The sequence below is a fragment of the Monopterus albus genome, unplaced genomic scaffold (assembly GCF_001952655.1).
Source record: "Monopterus albus unplaced genomic scaffold, M_albus_1.0 scaffold125.1, whole genome shotgun sequence".
Taxonomy (NCBI): Eukaryota; Metazoa; Chordata; class Actinopteri; order Synbranchiformes; family Synbranchidae; genus Monopterus; species Monopterus albus.
The window spans coordinates 721,309-744,760 of NW_018128005.1; the positions used below are offsets into that span (position 1 = coordinate 721,309).

General features: G+C 41.3%; 1 protein-coding gene across 1 annotated transcript; it reads left to right on the top strand.

Moving 5' to 3' along the window:
* Window positions 1-318: 318 nt before the first annotated feature.
* Window positions 319-17,372, top strand: LOC109967094 (cyclin-Y-like). Its single transcript, XM_020612449.1, has 10 exons — window positions 319-1,572; window positions 12,185-12,259; window positions 13,568-13,602; window positions 13,879-13,973; window positions 14,074-14,109; window positions 14,568-14,625; window positions 15,042-15,161; window positions 15,562-15,728; window positions 16,103-16,265; window positions 16,350-17,372. The coding sequence occupies exons 1-10, from the start codon at window positions 1,419-1,421 to the stop codon at window positions 16,464-16,466; spliced, it is 1,020 nt and encodes a 339-aa protein (XP_020468105.1). The 5' UTR covers window positions 319-1,418; the 3' UTR covers window positions 16,467-17,372.
* Window positions 17,373-23,452: the final 6,080 nt, after the last annotated feature.

Sequence of the window (23,452 nt, forward strand, 5' to 3'; positions counted from 1 at the left end):
AAAGAAAGAAAAAGAATGTGCAAACAAGAAAAAGGACTGTGCATTAGCAAAATAAAATAAAAGTACTTATAAATATGGAAATATACTGTATATACACACAGTTTAGGTCAATCAGTCAATCAACCTTTATTTATATAGTGCTTTAAAACAACCAGAGTGCTTTACAATGATTAAATAGAAAGAGATGAAAAAATAAAACTTCAAAAAAAAATTTACTGGACAAAATGTCAGTGCTGATCGTGGTGAGTAATCTTGTGACTCTTTTCCATCTTGGGTTTGATAAATCCATATAAATACATTTCACTGGGTTGGTCAGCAGATGTCCCCACTGTAACTGAGTCAAATGCTTCCAAACAAGAGCAGGTGAGAAAGAAGAATGAAACAAAAATATCTGAATAGGTTTAAATTCCAACGTCTGTTTCTGTTGGAATTCATGTGTGTCCTAAAATAACTTTGTGTTTCTAGTTTTTTTTGGTCAGGTAGTACATGTGAGCAGGCTGTGCAGCTGAAATCCACAGCTGTGTAAGTTATAAGTGAAAAATAAGTTACTTCCTTTTCTTTGGTTTTGGTTATAGTCTCAAGACAATTTGCGGTTTCTTTTGACTCCACCCCCTGAAGATTGGACCAATTAAATTTATTCTACAGTTTTCATGCTGACGGTTTTTCTAATGCTAAATTAATTAAGGATACAAACCAACCTGAACCTCATTCTGGATTTATAAAATAATTCATAGGGATAGAAACAAACTCGTGCTGGAATAATGTTTCTTGTGCGTTTATCCTCGCAGTCCTGTCACAATCGTCAAATAAGTTACAAGTTTAATTATTTTCCATCCAAATGTAGGCCTATTGTACTGGTGCCTATATAGAAAAACTATGTTGCAGAATCATTAACCCACGCAATGACAGGCTAACAGACAGACATAGGAGAATAGCTTGTTCTCAACATAATAAAATGAAATAAATCAATGCATATCAACAATAAATCAACAGACCAGCTTTGATACCCCTCCTCTACCTCTCTCTACTCTCTTATTTGTAACCACCCACTTGAACCGGAACCTTTTCTCGAGAGGCCTCCCTGTCGGTCTATTGCTCTGACATCCAGCCACAGCACAGACCAACACGCACAGCTGTGCGCCCGTCGCCGCTCATCTGTGCCTGGAGCAGGATGTGACTCGTTCTGCGATGCCTGGGACAGCGGTGACATACATCGGCTGTTACCGGTAGATGTGACATATCCACCCTCTGAGACCGCCTCCATCCTCTCCGTGGACACCGAGGATTGACAGGATCCATGGGCGCTGCTACGGATGCACCTTGTGCGCTCTGGTGATCTAGCCCATAGCGCCCGGCTCGGTGGGGTTGGCGACCCATCGTTTCAAGCTCCTGTTTCAGCGCGATAAAGGGGGATAAAGATGGGGAGCACGACCTCTTGCTGCGTATCTTCCAGCCCCAAGCTCCGCAGAAATGCCCACTCCAGGCTGGAGTCGTACCAGCAGGACTCAGAGCTGAGCAGGGAGGAGACGGGGTGCAACCTGCAGCACATCAGCGACAGGGAAAACGTCGACGGTAAAAAGAACAACACCAGTATTTATCCGGTCACCATGACATGTGAAGATGGTGAAAAGGCAGTCCCAGTGAGGACGTTAGATGATAAGCCTGGCATTTATTTTGGGATGGTGTGCAGAGTCAGAAAGCCTTGACTGCTTAGCATGATATAGTTATATAATAACACACTATACTGTAATAATATAGGGCTTCTCATAGTTTAACTATAGGAGATAAAAAAGCCAACCAAACTCTCATAAAAACACAATCACTATAACTTAACTGAGCCACAGAGGGAGGCTGCTGCTAGTCAAAATATTGTAGGGACACCATGAGAGACAAGCATTGTACACTACCTCTGGTGATGCTGTACGGTTTCTCAATGCCATACAACATAACTAATAATAGAATAAAATACAAACCAAAGTTGAGGATTGGATTGAAGTCTCTAAAACATGAAATGAGTGCTGACCTTTCTAAAATCCAGAGGACAAATGATTGAATAAAAGCAATTAAAAAGCAAAAAAGTCATTAATGAATACCAGATACACAGAAAGAAATACAGACATTATATGACTACCTGGTGACACTATATAACCTACTGAAGGGGCAGAAAATATATTTCCTAATAGGGGCACTATAGCCTTAAAATAAGTTGGTACCATCATTTTAATCCTGGAGGCTCCGTCCTGACCTCTTCTGTGATCTATGTAACATCTGTACCTAAAATGGATACTACTCAGCTTAGTAATATTGAGTGAATGGCAGTGGTGTATAACAGGACACGTGGATAAGCCATGTGCATAGAACAATATGGAGCCGCAGACAACGTCTTGTTCATAAGGACAGGCTCCTTTGTTTTTGGCCTGTGCATGAAAGATACTGTAACTATGGAGCACAGCCACCTCTATTGACACATGCTAATATGCATTACAACTGACCCATTCACACTGGAAAGAGTCTACTAAATAGGTTGCCTATGTTCAGCCAACAGCCAAACATTACACATGTATGAAATTTCTCACAAAACGACACGGTTTTATCAGATCTTGTACAGACTCTTTCACGGGCGTGCATAATACGCCACCAGAGAATCTGCCTGGGCTGGAGTCAGATTCCTTTTACTTTTGGAAATACTTGGCAATAACATTTTTGCTTAGGAAATTTATCAGGCTAACAATTAGTGGACATATATTTTGTAACTGGCTCAATAAATCCACTCATTTTAGTTTAAACCTTCTTGGGGTCTTGGGGGTTTATGCTGTTAATAACACTAGACATCATCAGTAGCATCAAATATGGCTGCTCCTGGCTCTACAGAGTATTAATGCCCATGTTTAAGGTTTGCTAGTCAGCGAGTTACAGCACCACCAGTGGGTGGTCATACTGTAATGGCTCCAATATCCCTGGCAAGGGTGGTGTCGTGGTGGAGCAGTGGTTAGTGTTGTCGAACCATCTTGCTGTGAGGCACTTTACATGTGGGTTCTCTCCGGGTGCTCTGGCTTCCTCCCACAGTCCAAAGGCATGCCCGCAGGAGCGCATGTGGGTGGTTGTGGTTGTCTGTCTCTAAGTGTCAACCCTGTGACAGGTTAGCGACCTGTCCAGGGTGGACCCCACCTCTCGCCCAGTATCAGCTGGGATTGCTTCCAGCTCCCCCTGTGACCCTCCTCAGGATAAGTGGTATTGATAATGGATGTGGAAATGTCTTTTTTTTTCTTTTGTAAAAATGTTTCGGTTCATTACTTTAATAGGGTGCATATATTGCTTGACAGCTGAGAAAGTGGCATGAAGATTCAAAGATGTGATTGAGAGTCAGCTGACCACCACAGCTGAGGGGCTGCCAATGTCAGTGGTGTGGTGACTTAAACCAGACTGTGTCTGATGTGTTGGCTCTGTTACGAGTTCTCAGACAGTGTGATGGAGATTGGTGGACTGCATTATAATCTGCACCATCGAAAAAATAAAAATAAAAAAGAGCAGCTGTGAGTCTGTGTCAGAGCAGATGGGAGAAACCCGGGGACATGTGATTGCCAAGAATTGCCACAATTTATGATGCGCTGCTTTCAAAGACATCATGTGCTTCTGACTGAATGGGCTGGTTCTGTGCATTAAAAAGTTGATAACACTTGAGTTTAAGCACAATTAGATCATTCAGTCCATTTAGTGACAGCAAAGTTTGTCCCCAGCTAGGGACAAACCCTGGGAAGTAACTTAGTATTTTACAGTTTTTGTCATATTTTGCTTATTGTAATAATGACTGTGCTCTGAAAAAAGACGTGAAGACTATAAATGATATGTTAGTAAGAAGTCAGGTTGTATGCTGGGATGTGAAAAACCAGGAGAAAATGAGTAAGTGGGAAAAGGCTGTGTGAGGATGCACAGTACTCGTAGAGCTGCACCGGGTTTGATCTTTCAAGCTGCTTATGGGGAATTATAATCTCTTGTTTAGAATCAGAATCAGCTTCATTGGCCAGGTGTGTTGGACACGAAGAATTTGACTCTGGTACAGTGGCTCGCAATGTGTATGTACATATCCCTATGTAAGGCAATAGCAGGGGGCAAGTAAACAATATACCAGTATAAGGCTGTGCAGTATAAGAAAATAAACAGGATAAACAAAGCAATAAACAACGCAAACAGACAAAGGAGTGTTCTTTAGGAAACAGGATAAAAATAGAGTACTTAAAAATAGAGACCTGTACGGATCTGTATAATCTGTACAGTGTATATTTACCAGTATTGCACTGAGGGTTGTTGTCCAGTCATACTGCCGTGGGTTACGTGTTAATCAGAGTGACGGCTCGGGGGAACAAACTGTTTAGACAAGCTGTCACATATAAAAAGGATTACAGAGTCCAAGGAGTCATGGGAAACCTGAAGAGATTATAGAATTTGAAATTCAGTTTTCCTTGCCTGGGAATGTCTTTAAAAAAGGTGCATTCCAAAAGTTTGATATTTGAATTAATGTTTTAAGAACAACTGCCATAGATATGAGATAAAACCCTAATAACCCCTCCAAGTAAATGATGCCGTGTTTGTGTGTTGGGTTAGCACTGGGAATTGTTTTTCCCAAGGCAATTGTAATATGATCCTTGGACATTCAGTTTGATTAAAATATCAGTGTAACATGACAGAAGCCTCCGTCACCCCTCAACGGCACACGGCCGTGTCTGTGTCACTATGGGCTGTTATGTCACTTGGAGGATTTTAGTCTTGGGGTCCTAAAATGACCTCCGAGCACCCTCTGTTTTTAAGAACAGATAATCACATTACTACATAACACCATCATCTCACTGACCCTCTGGCTAGAGTTTCAGCAAAGAGCCTAGTTTGGGAAATGTTTTGTATGGCTCTAAAATTTGCTCTGAGAGGTGCAGTTATTCTGGAGAGACAGATTTTGTCTGAGTCATCCCTTGGAGCTATACTGGGAGTTAAGTACCTTGGAGAAGATCATATAGAGCTACATCTGTTTTACATGCCCACAGCTTTGGTCTCAAGCTCTCTAAATATTAGAGTAATGTCTGTGAAACAAATACTTGGGGGCAGCATGTTAATAAATACATTCAGAGGAGATTCAAAGAGTCAGAAAAGATCCTGGTTTACATTTGCAGTCAGTTTATTTAAAGATCTGAGATCAATGTTTGGCTGAACAGCAGCCACAGCTGACGTGCGACAGCGAAGTGTAACAATACAAAAACAAGAAAGAATCCTGAAGCCAGGGAGCCTACTCAGAACCATCAGCAATGATTGTCAGAGGTTTGATAATATTTGATAACATTAGTTAATATTAGCCAGGATAAACCGCTGGTCACAGCAGGAGTACGGCTGTAGCTGAGAAAACCTGGGTGGACCTAATTTAATTTAACCGAATAAAGCTGGAATTTGTTTAGAACTAATATTTTTGTTTTGTAAAATGAAAAATGTGTTATACCATGGACTGTTATAGCACTTGTGTTTTGTCTTGAATTTATTTAGTCACAGATAGAATTACTAAGTGCATCAGTAAGCCCGCTAGTTGTATCAAAACCAACGTGTCACAACTGTCTTACATAATAATATTGGTGACAAACTGCTTCAGGTTTGTTGCACATTTCCACAATGTTTTGCTAGAGGTGAACACAGAGGGCAACGCTGAGATAAAACTGTTTGAAACTCTGAAATGTCAAGTTGAATGTTGACAAGTCGGCATACAGTACACCATGTATGCAGAGACGCCGACGTCAGTGACTACCCACCCTGGAGGTGGATGGAGAGACGGAGAAACAAAGCCGTCATACGATCTGCCTCTCGTTGACAAAGCCCACTGTGTTTTTCTGTCAGGATGACTGTTGCGTCTGTGAGACACCATGTGTCATCTGATACTCTTATATTTAGGTACTTTGGTGAAAGAAAATGGGCTTTTCCGAGGTTGTGGAGCAGAATCTGGGTGGTGTGATGAACCTTGTATTGATAGTTTGGGATTGGATTGAGACTGGGTGAATCTCTGACATGTCATTTTAGAGTGAAAGCCGATGCTGCTGGCTGGAAGTTGACTTGTTTTGCTCCAAAACTACTCATTGCATTAGATATATTGTGTAATGTGGCAGTTCTAGGCTTTCTGAGTGGTAGTTTGGTTAGATACAGACTGGTGTTACTTACAGCTCTTTTAAAATTCCGTGGCATTTGTTTCAACATTGTTGTGCATGATTTCCAAATGGTGGAATTTTCTTTTTAACTTGAGCTGCTGTGTGTTGCCTACATCAGTTGTTTCAGTGCGCATGTGAAGGTATGGTGTGATATCTGCAGTCACAGAGTTTATCTCTGCACGAGAGGTTAATAGCGGCTGTGCTGTGGAGCAAACTGTGGGAATGTGCAACCGATAACTCATTCACCTCTGTGTTCTCACTTTGCTGTTATCTCACTACCTCTGTCGGTTGCTTGTTCGCTGCTTTTTTTGGTAACTTGCTGCTCTAAGCCTATAAATCGCTGTAGTCCAACGGTTCCTGAAATACACTGCTTTCACACTCAGGAAAAGGCCTGAAAAGCAGACTGTACAAGCAAGGCAGTAACAAGACAGCAACAACTAAAGGCAGCATTTGTGGCAAAAGAGTAAATGTTGCTTGAGGGTGTGTATATATACACGTGCAGATAGGACGCAGGTGTGTAAACAGGTGATTAGGATCAGGGAAAGAAGCACCCTAAATGAAACTGGTAGGCAGGTGAGGAAGAGCAGAGGTTAGTGTTGCAACGACTGCAGGGGAATTCTGCATGACGATGAATGTGGTGAAGCCGTAACATGTGTCCGGGTCAGGTGATGAGCTGAGGCATGAACCTCGAATGAAGTCAGTCATGGAAGGACCTGACAGAACAAGTAACACAGAGAAAGTTCAAATGTTCAACTGGTCAGAGGAGAGAAGAGGGTGCGGCTGTTTTCACCTGTCATTGTCACGACAGGTGAAAACAGCCCGCTTCTTGAAATGCACATACAAACATACACATGTTTACACAGTTCAGTCACTATCTCATTCAAGCTCCACAGTACCTTACTTCTGGTTTTTTTTTTTTTTTTTTTTTAATCAGCTGCTCAGAGCTGGAACAACAAACAACTTCTTTTTATTCAAGAGCATAAGAGGTTACACAACTGTGTGTTACAGGCAGAGGACAAACATGTTTTCTCCTGAGGTGTTTGGTCTTAACTAAAAAAAAGTCCTATCACACCGTTGTTTCGAACAGTGTGGTTTCTCAGCTGTGATATAAATTTGAAAGTTTGGTCCACTGTCGGATAAACTAAGATGTTGTTCAGCAGCGGCAGTCGTGTGTCTGAACAGGGATGGACCACTTGCTCCGCTCAACGTGTAAGAATGAAACAACTCTATTAAATGTTAGAGCTGGAAATTTAGAAACCAGCTGGAGAACAGAAAATAAACATGTTCCTTTCATTTCCTGTGTTGGTGTGTTTAATATACTGACTAGTAATGAGACGAATCCACTCCACAGTCCACGCTACAACCACCTCATCTCATCTCACTAATTATCTCTTCAAAGCAGCACATTGGCTTCGAGCTGTCCAGGCGGTACATTAGTAAGCTCTTCCATGAGAGTGTTCCTACTGATTAAACAACCAATCAAAACCAAAACCAGCACCAACACAGCTCAGCATACTTCATCTGACGTGTGTGTGTGTGTTGAACAGTATAAGGCAGGTTAGTAGAGTATCCCTTTTGTTGGATGAGTGACATGATGAAGAAGATGGAACAGATGTTGAACACCAGCAGCTCAGCCTTGTGTTTTAAACTGACTTCTTTTGCTTACTGAGCAAAATAAATTCTGATTTCACCTTTCAGTGTTTAAGCTGCCTGTAGGCCTATAGTAACAGCTGGTGACACCTAACCCTAACACCTAACCCAACGTCCAGTTGTTGTTCATAATTGTACTGCAATTGTGACACGGTGAAAATCACCCATACTGTGATTTAAATATGGTTCAGGCCCTTTTTAAATACACACAAAATAATCCAAGTTCTCCTCTAAGATGAACCCAGCAGAGATGAACATGCATGACTGAACAGTGAGCATGTTCAGTGACTGCACGGGAGCGGGTCAGGTTTCATCCCAGCCCAGACTTCAACAATAACACCAGGATAACATTCCTTTGGATGCAAATCATAGATGTACGTCAAACTGTTTTCAAAGGCTGAGCTGCTCCCGAGGCCCAGTAGGTAAAGATTAAGAACCTCAGCTACATTTTTCATTTAAAAAGACAGCTGCAGCAATGATTCATGGATTAATTTGTGACTATGATAATGACCTTACCTAGAATGTTAGTCAAGCAAGACAACTGGGTTAACGTTCTACAATAAAGGTGCAACACAAGTAGAGGAAACAAGCAAGACTGGCAGTAACATGGCTAATGTGCTTGCTAACATCCAGCACACAGAGCACTTTGTGTTTCTGTCCACCTAATGAGTGCGAGATAAGATCACTGCCCTTGTAACTTTGTTAGAGTTTCCTGAGAAGAAAATCTGGCTCATTAGCTGTTACACAGACCAGTTTCTTCACCAGCTACAATAGCTGTTCTCTCTAACTCTGCTATTTTGGTGCCAACACGTAGCTTCTGCTCATCTGAGCTTGCTTTCCTTTCTATACAGGGGGAGTTGATGAGATGTGAGACTCAAATGTGCAAAACAATAAGCTTAAAAAGGCAGATTCAGTGGTGACATTTAAAGCATTTTGAATTGACAGATTTAGTCTTGTCTGGGTGAAATGAGACATTTCTTTGGGGCTTGTAGGGCTCAGTTCCATCGGACCCTCTGGGCTATAGAAGAAACTAGTGCACCCATTAGCATTCTATACAGTTTAAGTGTCTACTTCATAAGCTGGGATATTAACAAAACCCCGAAGGACAATTGCTTGTCAGACCTATGTCAGACAAGTGAAAAGACTGATTTATCCTCACACTCAGTCAGATTGCGCTACCTAACAGCAGCGCAGTGTTGCTGAGACGGCCACATTTAAGAATATAGCTGCTGCTGACTCTGACACTCTGATACAGCAAGATGCTTAAAGGAAGCAAACACAGACTCCAAAGCACATAGGGTGCTGCAGAATTGAACACTTGTCCATCAACAGTCCTGTATATCTCTCCTACCATAGTGTGCTTGGGCAAAACATGCATCTACAGTAAATAAATGGTTTGGGGGGACTTCTCAGGCTGGCTTTGTTTTGGTACATGTGACAAATTAAAACTGTTTCACAGGAATATTTAGAACAAACCAAGTAACTACATTGCTGTAAGCACTACAAGGCAGTTATAGATTGGGGTGAACCTGTCGTTAATTCATTATGCAGGAGCAGTACAGCAGATAGGTTAGCTGAGCTTCTCCTGTTTCACTGTGCAGATGCCGAACGCGAGTCGTCTTTAACGTTTACTTGTGGTGGTGAATATCATGTGTCAGCACTCAACACAAACTGCTGCAGGCTCTGAGGATTCTGGTCAGGTTCAGTCTGATTGATTCAGAAATGCTTGAATCAGCCAAGTTAATCAAAAACACTTGGACCATGTGAAAAAAGGCAGGTCGTTTAGAGCAGCTTTTCTGTTAAGGCTGTTAAGGGACATCCTTTCCATACATCATGGATTTGTATATTGATATGACACTGGCAGCTCTGATAAGAGAATTGAGCATCCATCCATTATCTATACCGTTTATCCTGAGGAGGGTCACAGGGGGCTGGAGCAAGCCACAGCTGACATTGAGCGAGAGGCGGGGTCCACCCTGGACAGGTCACCAGTCTCTCACAGGGTTGACACGTGGAGAAACAACCACACACACTCACACTCACTCCTAGGGGGCAATTCAGAGTCGCCAGTCAACCTAAGCTGCATGAGTGAAGTGAAAAGCCAAGTCAGCTGCGTGTGACTGGCAGACTCGTCTGACACGTGTCACATATTGGACACATCAATGACACCTGACAGAAATGATTCCAGAGTAATGGGAAAGTGTGTGTTTGTTTGAGCACGGCATTAGAAACAAATGGGTTATCTACACAGATGGCTTCCTCCCAAGAGGAAGGAGGTTATTGTTTATACAGCAGTTTGTGCAGTAGAGAAAAGGAGAAACACTCTTTGCAGTGTGTTAACAGCATTGTGTCACATGACCACAGTAGCAAGGAATGATGGGAAGAATAATTTTATCCATGAAACACGTTTCTGCTGTTGCGCAAAATCTGTACAAGCCAGACTGTGCAGGAAGTTAGAAGACTCACTAAAAGTTTAGTTGATTAGTTTGTTAGATTGAAAGCAAGCCGTTTTGAAAACACAGTCCCTAAGAGTCATAAAACATGTTGCTTTGAATGCTGGGAAGAGTCAACCCAGCAGAGCCTGCAGGGCGGTGCGCTGGGTAGAAAAAGAAGCCACCTACATTTGTCTGGTTCGCACACTTCGGTTAGCAAACAGCAGTGATACTACAGCAGTCAGAGACACAGATGAGGGGTCGCGTTCCTCTTTCAGAAAGAGGAACGCGACCCCTCATCTTGTGGTCAGAAGCTTTTCATCTCTTACAGTCGTGTTGTAGGAGTCTGAATGTTTTGGCAGTGCAGACTGCGTGCCAGGCATTTTTTTTAATGCTGATTTCACCAAAAGCAGCTGCTTTGCAAGTTGATGTAGAGCTCTACAAAGTTCACTAAGACTCATCTGTCATTTAAGTCAGTGTTTTTACTTGGGAGCATGTTTTATTTTATGGCCTTTCGTTGAAGGAGCCTTTTCAGTTCACATTAACCGCGGTTGTCTGTCTCATCAATAAAGCGGTTGACATCTACCAGAAAACAAAGCAACTAAGCATTTTGGCATGTATAATGAAGGCACATTATGAGAGTGTTTTATAAGAGTCTCATACAGATTCATGCCTTCAGGCCATGAGTCTGGATGAGCTGTGGTTGGCAGCGGGATCTTGACTAGATGTGTGTTTGAGTGCTGAGGAACAGAAAACAGCTCAAAGCCACACAGAGAAACACAGGGAACCACTGTGCAGTAAAACCATGAGACTGAAGACAACAAAAATATGTATTTACACAGAGAGCGTGTGACCCTCAGTCATTTTTGTTTTACTGAGCAAAGGTCAGTTTTTTATATGAACTCGTTCAAAATGTCAAGAATTCTCATTCTGTCGTCACATTGTGACCTGAGGAAGACCTCTTGTCTTCTCTCTTTATGACAGATTCTAAATAACTTCTGAACCAGAGAGTCAGTTTTGAACTCTTGAAGGTTAGGAAATGTGCAGTCGAGGGTCTAGAATGCGGTCACTTGGTGTAATGTCGGGCAGCCACAGATTTACTGCCCTGAAGGGACATTCAAGTTGTCAACAGCCGTGATGTGTCTTATACCGCTTTCCCACCAAAAGTACTGTGTATACAAGGCTTCAGTATACTTGGCTAAACTGGCCTTTAACTTCTCACAGCATTCCCACTAATGTCAAAAACCAAGTTGTGGCAAGTTTACATGGTTTTTTTTTAGGTATCTGTACTGGAATATGTTCATTTTGTGCCACTGCATACTTTGAGTTCACTACATTTTAGAAGAAAGAAGAAGAAGAAGCTTTATTTTATTGTCATTGTAACATTGTGACACGTACAATGAAATTTTGTTTGGAACCGAGGGGCCCCAGGCCGCTGCGTGCATACACGTCGCCATCACAGGCAACTTTTAGAGACAAATATTGTTCCTTTTGCTCCACGACATTTATTCTATAACTTTAGTTACTAGCTGTGTTTCAGAACCATATTAATACAAACAAAATGCTGTATAATCATAAGACTTTATTGATATCTGGAAAATTCAGAAGCTATCCAGCAGTAATTCAAATTATAAATATATAAGGCAGTTAAAATTAGCTCCACCTTTACCAGCTGCAGCATGAAATGTAATGTACACAATACAATTTCCAATAATATGGTATACATTGACGTTAAATGTGACATTTTTCTTTAGTGCTTTATGTTTTGATGCTGATACTTGTGTACATTTACTTAATGCAGAACTTTGACTTGTAACAGAGTATTTTTACACTACTCTGTTCCTACTTTTACTCAAGTAAGGGATCTGAGTGCCTCTTACACCACTGCATTTCACAAAGTAACACATACTCTTTGTGTTTTGACAGAGCTGAACATGGAGTACAATCCATCAGACCATCCACGAGCCAGCACTTTATTCCTCAGCAAATCACAGACTGACGGTGAGAGGCTTTGTTTCAGGATGTGATTGATATTTCAGGGGTTTTTTTATACATTGTCTGAGTAAGAGACATTTGCCAGTTTTATATGCTACACTCACCACGTATTACACAAAATTCCCCAGTGGAAATAAAGATAAAAGTATTTTTCCATTGTAAAAAGAATGTAAATAGGAGGTCTGATCTCAGCGCTCAGTCGGGCAGGCTGTGACACAGGAAATATTAACATCGCAGCATGAGACCGGTGTTATTCTTAGAGGCCTGCGGAACAAACAGCAAAACAATGCTGGCGATGCTGCAAAGCTTCTACAGCAATAAATGTCTTTTCCTGTTAAATCTGGTCTTTATCATATTACACATTGGATTTTAGACGTTATATCACACCAGTGTATTCAAACAGTTTGACTTTTGCACATCTGTCCAAAGGATTTGTTTGTGTGATAAATATTGGGCCCGCTCTAAACAAACAAATAAGGAATCAAATAATGTGTGACATGTGACTGATAAGTGAATGAGTATTTGTTTTTGCTTTTGTGAGTATCATTGCTTCTCATTTGGTCTTGTCTTGGGGAAAAGCCACATGTTGGTGATGGTCTTCCTCCCAGCTTCGGAGGATAATGCTGATGTTACAAATCCCCTGAAGAGACCAAACCAGCAGTAAATGAATCCTACCAGCAAATATTTTCTGCGTTGTCAGAGCCCGATGTATGCCTTTGAGCCACTGCATGACCTCTCATAATGTAAACCACTTTGAGTTGCATTTCTTGGAAAAAAAAGGAAACCAAATATGAATAAATAAAGTTTATATGTTGTTTTATTTGTCTTTTTGTTGTATTTTGTAGATAATAACAAAGATTTTATAACACCACCCAGATTCCTTAATGAATTAGTTTCCAAAGTTTTTAGTAGCATATGTGATTGATAACTACTGAAGTACAGCATATCTTCAAACACATTTTGCTGTTGTCAGCAACCAGCGACTGAAACAGGATAAGGTTTTTGGTTCCTCTCTTTTCAGAGGTGCCTTACAAGAACACCGAGTGGAGTCCTGGGTGACACCTTGGCTCCCTCTAGTGGTGGATCATGTCTACTGGTGGTCACCTCTGCCCTCCAGCTCTTTCATTAGCTGCCGCTTCTCTGCAGTTATAGCAAAAACTTTTTGAGTTGCAGTTAACATTGTAAAGCATGTCTTGCTTTTCATGATAACGACGTGTGTTCCTGGTTGAAAACTGCTAGGTTTTATATTTATCTTGTTGCTGCTGTCAGTGCAGAGGAAATGAAATTCACTGACATGCCTCTTTCTTTTCACAGTGCGAGAAAAACGAAAGAGCCTCTTCATCAATAATGTGAGTGAGCTATTGTTTCAGTCTCTCTCCACGAGTCTAAGACATTATTTCTTCATCTTATTACATCTTCTCTGACTTGGCCCTTGAACCTAAAATCTGCCTGTGATTTATTGATTACTGTCAAATGAGTTCACCTTTGTGTTGTTTTGAATGGCCTGAATGCTGTGTACAAATGCAGCAGCTGCTAAACTAAGCCGTCACCTTCTAATGTCGCTGAATCTAATTCTCTGTGGGTCAGACAAAAACACTCCAATAACAGTCACTGTGTGCGTGTAGCATAGAACGCTGAGGCGGAAGTACAGCTCCTGCTCTACCATCTTCCTCGATGACAACACAGTCAGCCAGCCCAACCTCAAATACACCATCAAATGGTAAAGAAATCTGCCATGAAGGAAGATGAATGAGTTATTTTCTACAGACTCATTATTAAGATGTTATTCATCTAACCAGTGATTACTTTTTGATTTACAGTGTAGCACTGGCGATTTACTACCATATAAAAAACAGGTGAGGACTCTCATTCTCATTTTCAGTACATAAAGTGAATATCTGGGCGCCTGACACCGAGGGATCTTCTGGAAATCCCAGAATGTCAGACACCAGTACACTACTGTGTATTCTGCATGTTGTTTTGTGAGAGTGTGTCTTTTAATTTATGCACAGAGGGATCATAGGTTTGGGCCAAAGGGCCAGTGAATCAGAGTTTATTATATTAAAAATTGGATTGAGTGAGACACTGACTCAGAATTTTTAGCCACCATGTAGCCATAAATGACCTTTCTTCAATAAAAATATATTTTCACATCATATCATGTGTATGTTTCCCCTGTATCTGTGAGCTCTAGTGGATTTTACACTTTTCATTTTTGCTACCGCAGTGACTCTGCTTAATCTCTGGAAGCAATAAGTGTAGAGATTTTAATGATAAAGTAAAATCAACCATCAACAGCTTTGTCTCATTCTAGGGACAGAGATGGAGGAATGCTGTTAGATATATTTGATGAGAAGCTTCACCCTCTCTCTGTAAGAGTTCTGATTCCATTTATGTTCTTTTTCACAATTTGGTCTGTTTTGCAAATGTTTTGTATGTGTGTTTGTATTTATTAGCACTAAGTGTTACATCCCATTAGTTTTTTGTAGACTGTTAAACTGTGAATTTACATGTTGAAACCAGAGTTTCTCGTTCCTATGTTAATCTTCATTTCTTTCCTCTTACCCTTTTTTTTTTGTTTCCTTCCCTCTGTTACACCCTCTGTCTCTCCTCACCTACCATTGTTTCATTCCCTACTTTGTTTCATGTGTCTTCTTTTATCCCTTCTCTGTTTCCAACTTTTCCCAAATTCACCGTTCCTCATTTACATTCTCCCTCGCCTGTTTCCTCCCCTCCTTCCTGATCTCTAAACATTTTCCTTCCGCCTATCTGCCCCCCCTCCTTCCAGAAATCTCAAGTCCCTCTGGACTATGACAAACGCGACCCAGAGCAAAAGCAGATCTACCGGTTCGTCAGGACGTTGTTCAGTGCTGCTCAGCTCACTGCTGAGTGTGCAATTGTCACACTGGTAAGATGTCTAACCTCCTCAGGTAATGCCAGAGTAATGCTTTTCCTTGAAGGTAGGGTGTTAAACTGCGACCTCACAAACACACACTCTGCTTTCAGGCTTCAGCTGAAATTTCACCTCGAAGTGTTGAGAACAGTGTGGGCATTGTGTAAATTGTTGATGTGAAATGCCACATCACCTGTGTGATGAATGTGGGATGTCAGCCCGGAGACAGTGAATATAAACATCTTGGCATCATGGAGTGGAGTATAAAAATACATTAATTAGACAGATTAGATCATCCATCTGTTTGAGAAGTTATGTCACAATGACTTTCAGACTTGTAGCTATTGTTTTGGGGGGTTTTGTCTATTTGAATCATTGTGTCCTACCCTACCTTCTTTATCTTGTTTCTGTGCAGGTCTACCTAGAGAGGCTCCTGACCTATGCAGAGATTGTCATCTGTCCGGGGAACTGGAAGAGGATTGTTCTGGGTGCTATTCTGTTGGCCTCCAAGGTCTGGGATGACCAGGCTGTTTGGAACGTCGACTACTGCCAGATCCTCAAGGACATCACAGTGGACGATATGTGAGTTGCAGGCGGGTGGGGGGTGGTGAAGCTGCTGGAATATTAGATATTTTTACTAAAGTTTTGACCCTTTTAAATGTATTTTTAGGAGATCCGGTGCTAGCTCAAGGAGGGAGCTGGCTGGAAAGCTGACTGGGAACTAGGAGTAGATTAGAAAACTGTAAACAGGTGTGGTGTGTGTGAGAGTCAGGTGACTGAGAGCAGAGGGCAAAGGAAGGAGTCCAGGGACATCTAGAGGCTGCAAGAGGAAACGACGGTTCAGAAAAGTAGCCGAGGCCAGACAGGAAAACACAGGGCAGAGACATAACCAGGATGGGGACTGGGACAATTAGGACACTGTGGTAATGCAGACATTTTATGAATCTTCTGTACAGGAATGAGTTGGAGCGCCAGTTCCTGGAGCTGCTACAGTTCAACATCAACGTCCCGTCCAGTGTCTATGCCAAGTATTACTTTGACCTGCGGTCACTCTCAGAGTCCAACAACCTCAGCTTCCCCCTGGAGCCGCTCAGCAGGGACAAAGCCCAAAAACTAGAGGTCAGACACTTCCATTCAGCTGTCCATTTTTTAATGTGAGTGCAGTTTGTCAGGGAAAAATATTAAAATATGTCCCCTCTCCAGGCTATTTCCAGGCTATGTGATGACAAGTACAAAGACATAAGGAGAGCTGCGAGGCGTCGCTCAGCCAGCGTGGACAATCTCTGTGGAATCAGATGGGTTCCTGCGATTCTCCCCTAACCAGTAATAAACTGCTGTACACTGACCACTGGCATCAGGCTACGGACATGACCCAGCTGAATAAAAAAACCTCTACAAACACAGCCCAGTGCAAACACACCACTTTGTGCTGAATTGAAGAGCTGCAGTTTGGATGCCCAGCGGCACAGCGAGGTGAACTCCCGAGAGGTTTCCGATGTAAGCTGATGCCTCCACAGTGCCTCGATTCTTATGTTCACGAAAGAAGAAGTTTCTGTTTGTTATTTCATCTGTGGAGGAGGAGACAGCCTTGAAACTTCAGGTGGCAGTGTGAACCTGTCTTCAAGGAAACACTTTATGTTTAGTGTTTCTGGTTTTGTCCTGACTGATCTGGTTTCAGGGTGTCTGCTCTGGTGATCTGACACAACCTGCCTTTCAGATGGCCACGGACGTCACAGTGAAGCATATGATGATGATGATTATTACTGCACTGTATCATTTGAACTTTTTAATCGGTTGTAGCAGCCTGATCCTTAACTGCAGAATTTAAAAAACAGAATTTCACACTGGAATTTCTACTGGTTATTTATTTTCTCTGACAGGCCTTAGAATAATAAAATTGTTAGCAAGTTTTCTCTTCTGGAAATCTTTACATTCAAGGGTTACAGTATTTCTAGTATACCTCTCGATATTCAGGTAGTCTGTTTAATCTCCTGATTAATTATGATGCGCCTCATATGAGTCATACTGAAGGAAGAAACACACATTACAGGTGTAAGGGAGCGGAATTAAAAACCAAATTGTGACAACATTCCCACCATTATTATATGCGTTTAGTATAGTCCTATTTTGGGGACATGCACAATCAATCACACTGTATAACATGAGAAGTGTTTTCCTGAAGATCTGATTCACTGTTGCATCAGATTTAGGTTTTTTTCTTAACATGGTTTTATCAGAATCAATAAATGAGTTTTCCTGAAGCTAAGCTGAATTTTCCTGCCCCACAGAAGCTTTGAGTCGAGTATGTGCACTTCTGCTGACATCTAGTTGATATGTGGCCTTACAGAAGGCCACCAGTTCAGGGTTGGGTGATTTTAAAGGGTCAATTCACCCAAATTCCACATTCCTAGTTGTATCTCCTGTATGGAGTGGATGTTTCTATAGGTTGTTGGAGATAAAGTTCTGGGGTTTTGCATTCATAGGTATAGTTTTATCAGTAGAAAGTATTTTTTACAGTGAAACCTTTGATGGTCAGCGACAAACATCTTACAACCTGGAAAAATAGAAATAAATTACGGGCTAAATTAAATATCAATATTTATGAGTACATGTGCTTTTTCACACCAAGCAGGTTTGATGTGCACCTTTCAGCTTTATGTAACACAAAACATTCAACCATAAACCAACAGAATAACCACAGCCAGCAGCGGATATGCAGGTCTGACAAGCACAGTCTGCAGCGGCTGCTGGTCGGTAGAGTGCATGAGGAGGCCACATGACACTGCTTGTAATACCAGATAACAATACATTGCATTACAGTACATTTTGGAAAATCTCCAGGCTGCTGGCCTTGAGTTTTTATTTCCTGGCTGACCGTTTCATTGTGGCGTCACAGTAAAAAAAATTAGGCCAAGGCTTCGTTATTAAAACCTGGATTGAATAAATATATGCCTACAAACAGTTCTCTCTGAATGAGGGGCTTTTTACAGCTTTATGTTCTTAAAGTCCTTTCAAACCCCAGGAACTAAACTTTGTTGGGATAAACCTTCAAACAGAGATATGTCCTCAGTCTTAGGGTTGGATATTTATCCAGTCCTCACAGGACACTTTTCAGTCATCTGGACCAAAGAAAACTACAAATGTGGAGGTTAAACTCTGTAAACAGGCTGTCACAGGTAGGATAACCACAATCACAAACAGCCGTTGTGTCCTGTCGATCAGACACATTGTGCTGGTCAGGATCAATACTGTCACTTAGGGTGCGGTTTAATTTGGTACAAAGTCTTTGTTATTAGCCTTTACGTTTTAGATACGTATATTCTGTTTGGTATGTTAACCAAACCAAAACGGGAAACATTTAAATCCCTTCAGTGCACTGGTTCTCTCTGCTGAGCCAAGTGATAGTATTGAACCTACTGATGTATGTAACTGTATTATTTTGTATTTCCATTGTGCATTAAATTTAAGTTTGTCTCAAAACTAAAGCACTAAATTATTTTGCAAATGAACTTTGTACAGTGTATAAATAGCTCAAAAACTGAGACAGGTTCCTTGTAAATTATCTATGGACTTGTTTATTTGTTTTTAATAAATGAAAATGCGCCTGTTCAATAAATGTGTCTAACAATTTTAACAAATGTTATACATGTTTGACAGAATCAGGAAAGTATTTGGTTTCACGGCACTTGACATTCAAGTGAAGCTTTTCACTTCTCATTAACTGCTAATGCTAAGAAAACATTTCCTGTTGCTGCTCCTTCACATTAAAAGCCCTACAATTCCAAACCTCCACATGGCTGCTATTGTGAAGCAGCTTCCTCCTGCTTGTCCAAAGACATGCACGTTAGGTTGTCTGGTGACTCCTAAGTGTGATTGGTTGCCTGTGTCAGCCCTGTGATAGACTGGGGACCTGTCCAGGGTGGACCCTCCTCTCGCCCCGTGTCAGATGGGATTGGCTCCAGCGTCCTGTGACCCTCGACAGGATAAGAGGTACAGATAATGGATGGATTGGGTTATTCTGAAAAGACTGACTCACATTCATCATCCGCTGTTTTGTAAAATTGATTTTGAATTCTCCACCTTAAATGGCTGACTATCACTGAAACACTTCTGTCATGTGTCTGACTTTTCTTCAAATAATGTCTTTCTTTAACTGGTAGATATATCTCATGCTGAGACAAAATGCCTGCTATGTGCACTCTGTGTTGAACAGCTGTGTTCAGACATCAATACAGAGCAGAAGATTAGGAGTCGGCGCCTTCGCTCCCCATCGATCGCCTCCTGACCTGAAGTTAATGCATCTACCTCAGGTGCAATAACACTCTCCGATCTCCTGGGTGTTAGACGGAGCAGATTTCGAAGAAGGAGGGAAAATTCAACATTGACCACAACAACACATCAGAGGAGATGTCAGAGGCATCAAAGCTATTGATTACCCAGCATCTTGTTCACCTCTGAGGTTGTAGCTGAGATAGATGGGTGGTGTTGTCCCCGACGGCTGTGGCTCAGAAAACAACATCCATTCTGTCTTCCTTTGAAGTTAATGATAGAGGGTAGAAAAGGTGGCAGAGTGAAGGAAGGCTGAACGGCATCTGGGTCTGGTCTTTGCTTTGACTTCTTGTCCACAGATTATTTCATTAAGGAGTTTGACTAACAGAACATCTGCTGCTCTTCAATATACTCTCATAAACACAGAACCCTCCACCCCAGAAATTATATGAAGTTGAAAGGCTGCTTCATTTGAAATCAGCCTCACCACCTCAGAGAAAGCTAAAGGTTTTGTGTGCCATTTTAAAACACCAAATAAATTCATTTTCCAACATCCCTCACAGAGCAGATTAAATCTCATAAGCTCTGCCGCTGCTATTCAAATGGGTACTTCAGCGGTTTATGATGACAGTTTCATGAAGCCGGGGGACTTTGGAGACACATTAAAATAGAACAATCAGAATTAAAGCGGAGGATGCAGAGATATATATTTTTTAGTCTCTAGTATGAGTGAAGCTACAAAATCCTGCACTTCCTAGAGTGCAATGCTTTTTGAACTTGCCCTGCACAGCAAACACCTGCTTCTTTCAAACTCCATAAATCCATCATCCACAGAGTTTCTGGTTAAAAAAAAAGAGACCTCAGTCAGAGATAATTTTGCTAATTCTTGGTTATTTTATCAGACTTTAGAGAAGAAGGACTTTGGACTGAGAGAAGATATTTCTTGTGCTGCTTTGTCTGCCCCTGCAGAGAACACCTGAAAAGACAAACATGACCTGTGACCTCTCACCTCTACACCCCTCACCCTGCATGACTTTACACACAAGCATGTGAGATTTATTAGTTCTTTTTTTTTAATTTTAAGACAAAGTAAACCTAGTGCTCTCCCAGCGTCTCATTAGGCACCACCAACAGGTCACATTAAGGTCTTGTAGTTTGAAGGAGAAAGCTAAACTTGCTAACTGTTAAGCATGTTAACTTAGTGTTCTCTTACTTCTTATTCTTATAGGCAGTATGATGATATGCTATGGTTTTACCTGTAACAATGTACAAGGTGACTGACACAAGTTCAGATTAGACCGTTGAAAGTTGAATCCAAAAGTTTCAACCAGAGTCGGACAAGTTGGGTTTGAGATGTACAGAGGACGGATTCTTTTCAATATAGAAAACAACCTGATCATTCACTGGGATTGATTAATATACTGGAGGGGCCCCACCCTCAGGCCTCACTTTACATTTGGGGGGAAATAGCAAAGTTTTATTAGTTTTCTTAGAATTTGAATACATCAGTGATTCATTCATTTTCTTTATCCATGGCATTAAGAGTCAGGTTGTTTTTAATCCCAGCATGCTCTTAGACAGAAGGCAGTGGGGTCATCTGTCCGTTACAAGGCCTGTCAGTCAGGCCTACAAATGTTTGCATTGTAAATTAGCCAATGATGTGACAATAGCTGTGACTGAAAGCAAAATGCTTCCCACCCAGCTTTGTATACATTATAAATTATAGACTCCCATTGCAGTGTGACCTTTACTGGCCCATGTAGGCCATTTAGACATCTTAACATGATTTATGCCAAAACAATCAGAGTCAGACAGCGGATCTGATTATTAGACAAAGACTGCATTCAGAAACGTCCTAATTGGAGCCAGTGAGGCGGAGCTGGGTTCAGTGGATTTCACCAATTCCACCGCTCCGTGATGGGCTCTTCCTGAACCGGCAAGTCAGTGCCTGGTTTATGTTAGAAGGAGATGGATCAGGTACGACCTCTCAACCTGTTTCCTTTGTTGACTTTTCTTCTTCTGGGCTTGAGGCAACACGCCCAACCCCCTACCACAGCACACATACCACTGAAAAAGGAAGCTAACTTGTCTTGTGTCAAGCAGTGGCAGAACAATTTGTTTTCATTGGAATGAGCAAATGGGACCGGCTGTCGCTTAACTTGATGAATGTAATTACTGGTGTAGACAAAAATGACATATGTTGAAGTTATCACAGTTAGGCCTCTGTGGGAAGCAACTAATTTATTTTTTTCACTATTACTTGTCTTAATAGGTAAGTTTGAGTCCAAGTCAGAAATGTGAACTTGTTTTATTGTCTGAATGCTGAGGGCAGGATGATAAAGGTAGTTCCCTTTACAAGGCTTTAACTTCTTCAGTCTTGAGTTATCCAACAGGTGGCTCTACCATTAGAAATCCATGTTCTACAACATTACAACATTGTTCTAACCCTCAGCAGTGATCCTTTGTTCAAACACACCATATATTTCAGGTGTAATTTCAGGAACATATTTATGCAGTTTGATGAATCAGTGCAGCCATAAAAACCCAGGGTCTTGGATTTGAAGATCTCATGTGTAGCTCTGTGTGTCTGAATGAGCAGAGGCAGGGTGCTAAAAGATATCTTCTAATGAAATTTTACCAAAGCTTTAGTGAATGTTTAATATCAAATTAAGAATTTGAAAGGTTCAGGACCTAAACTTGCATCAGGGGCAGGTGTCATTTCACTAACTTTGGCTGGTTTGAATTGAATATATCAGACTCAGCGCTGCACTTAACAAACTTTGTAGATGTGTATCTAGTTATTGAATTCTCATTTTATGATTTACTAGAGATGGTATGACACTATTTGACCACAAGGTGGCAGCATAACACCACCTTATCCTTCTGTCTTTGCCCGTTAGGAATTTATTCTGGAGCACGACATGGTTCGTGATGTTCATCTGACATGTTACTTCAGTTTGTAGAATACTTAGAAGTTAGTGCATAGTTTTGAAACGTATGAAGGCAGGCAAAGTAATCCCCTTTACATGCCTGCAGCCATTACGCGTAAACCTCTCACATTTCCTCCGACCTCCAATTTAGTGATAACAGTGTCTAAAGTCTATGGGGGGTGTCAGGCTGCAGGTCCACGCCTCTCCCTTCTCACTGGCGTCTTCATTATAAGACTCAGGCATCTCTCCATTGGAAATAAGCCACCGTGTAGGAGCAGGAACTCCACTTAAAATTTATTTGACAGAACAAATGTCTTTCTCTAAAATGTTTAAATCGTTGCAGAACCCAGTTTCAGTCATTTTCTCGCCTCTGTTGGCGTTTTTCTGCTTTGCTGCACTGATCCACCTGATCCAAAAGCAAAATATAAAACGAGTAGGTGAAGTTCTAAGCGTGTAAACTTGGTATAAAGTAAACCTGAACTATTTAGCCTGGGTCAGAGGTTTAAGAGAGAACAGAAGTCAAGAGTTATATTAAGACCAACTCGCGGGGGGCATTAGATAGAAAAGACCACCAGGGCTGTTCTCTCACAGCATGTGGCCAAGAACAAGCTACAATATTATGTTGGTATAAACACAGGCTTTCTGTCACTTCCTTGCAGTTATTAAAGATAAGATTTTACCAGGTTGTGCGCTCTGACACACCAGACTCCACATCAGCTCACGCTATTCAGTTTGTGTTTTAAAGCATGCAACACAACACAACAGCATCAAGTTTAAAAATCCTTTTCAGTATAAAATGCCAGACCAAAGTTTTGAATGACCAGGACAGACGAGGAAAAATTCAATGTTGTTTTATTCTCAAAATAAAATCTTCTATCAAATTGTGAATTATACATATTTACAATCTCGTAAATTTTCATATACAAATGTACAATATATGTACCCCAATAATTATATAAATACACTTCACGCGCCATTGCAACCCGTAAGAGAGAGTATTAAGGCTTTGATTAATGTAGGTGTAAATTCATATTGTAGAAAAAAAACAGGCTCACGTCAAACACAGCGTCTCATTGTGAATGTGATGTTTAAGACACGGCGGTCTTT

Coding starts and splice junctions, on each gene's coding strand:
- LOC109967094 (XM_020612449.1), top strand. CDS start 1,419: ATGGGGAGCACGACCTCTTGCTGCGTATCTTCCAGCCCCAAGCTCCGC. Junction 12,260..13,567: donor CAGCAAATCACAGACTGACG/GTGAGAGGCTTT, acceptor TTCTTTTCACAG/TGCGAGAAAAACGAAAGAGC. Junction 16,266..16,349: donor ACAAAGCCCAAAAACTAGAG/GTCAGACACTTC, acceptor TCCCCTCTCCAG/GCTATTTCCAGGCTATGTGA.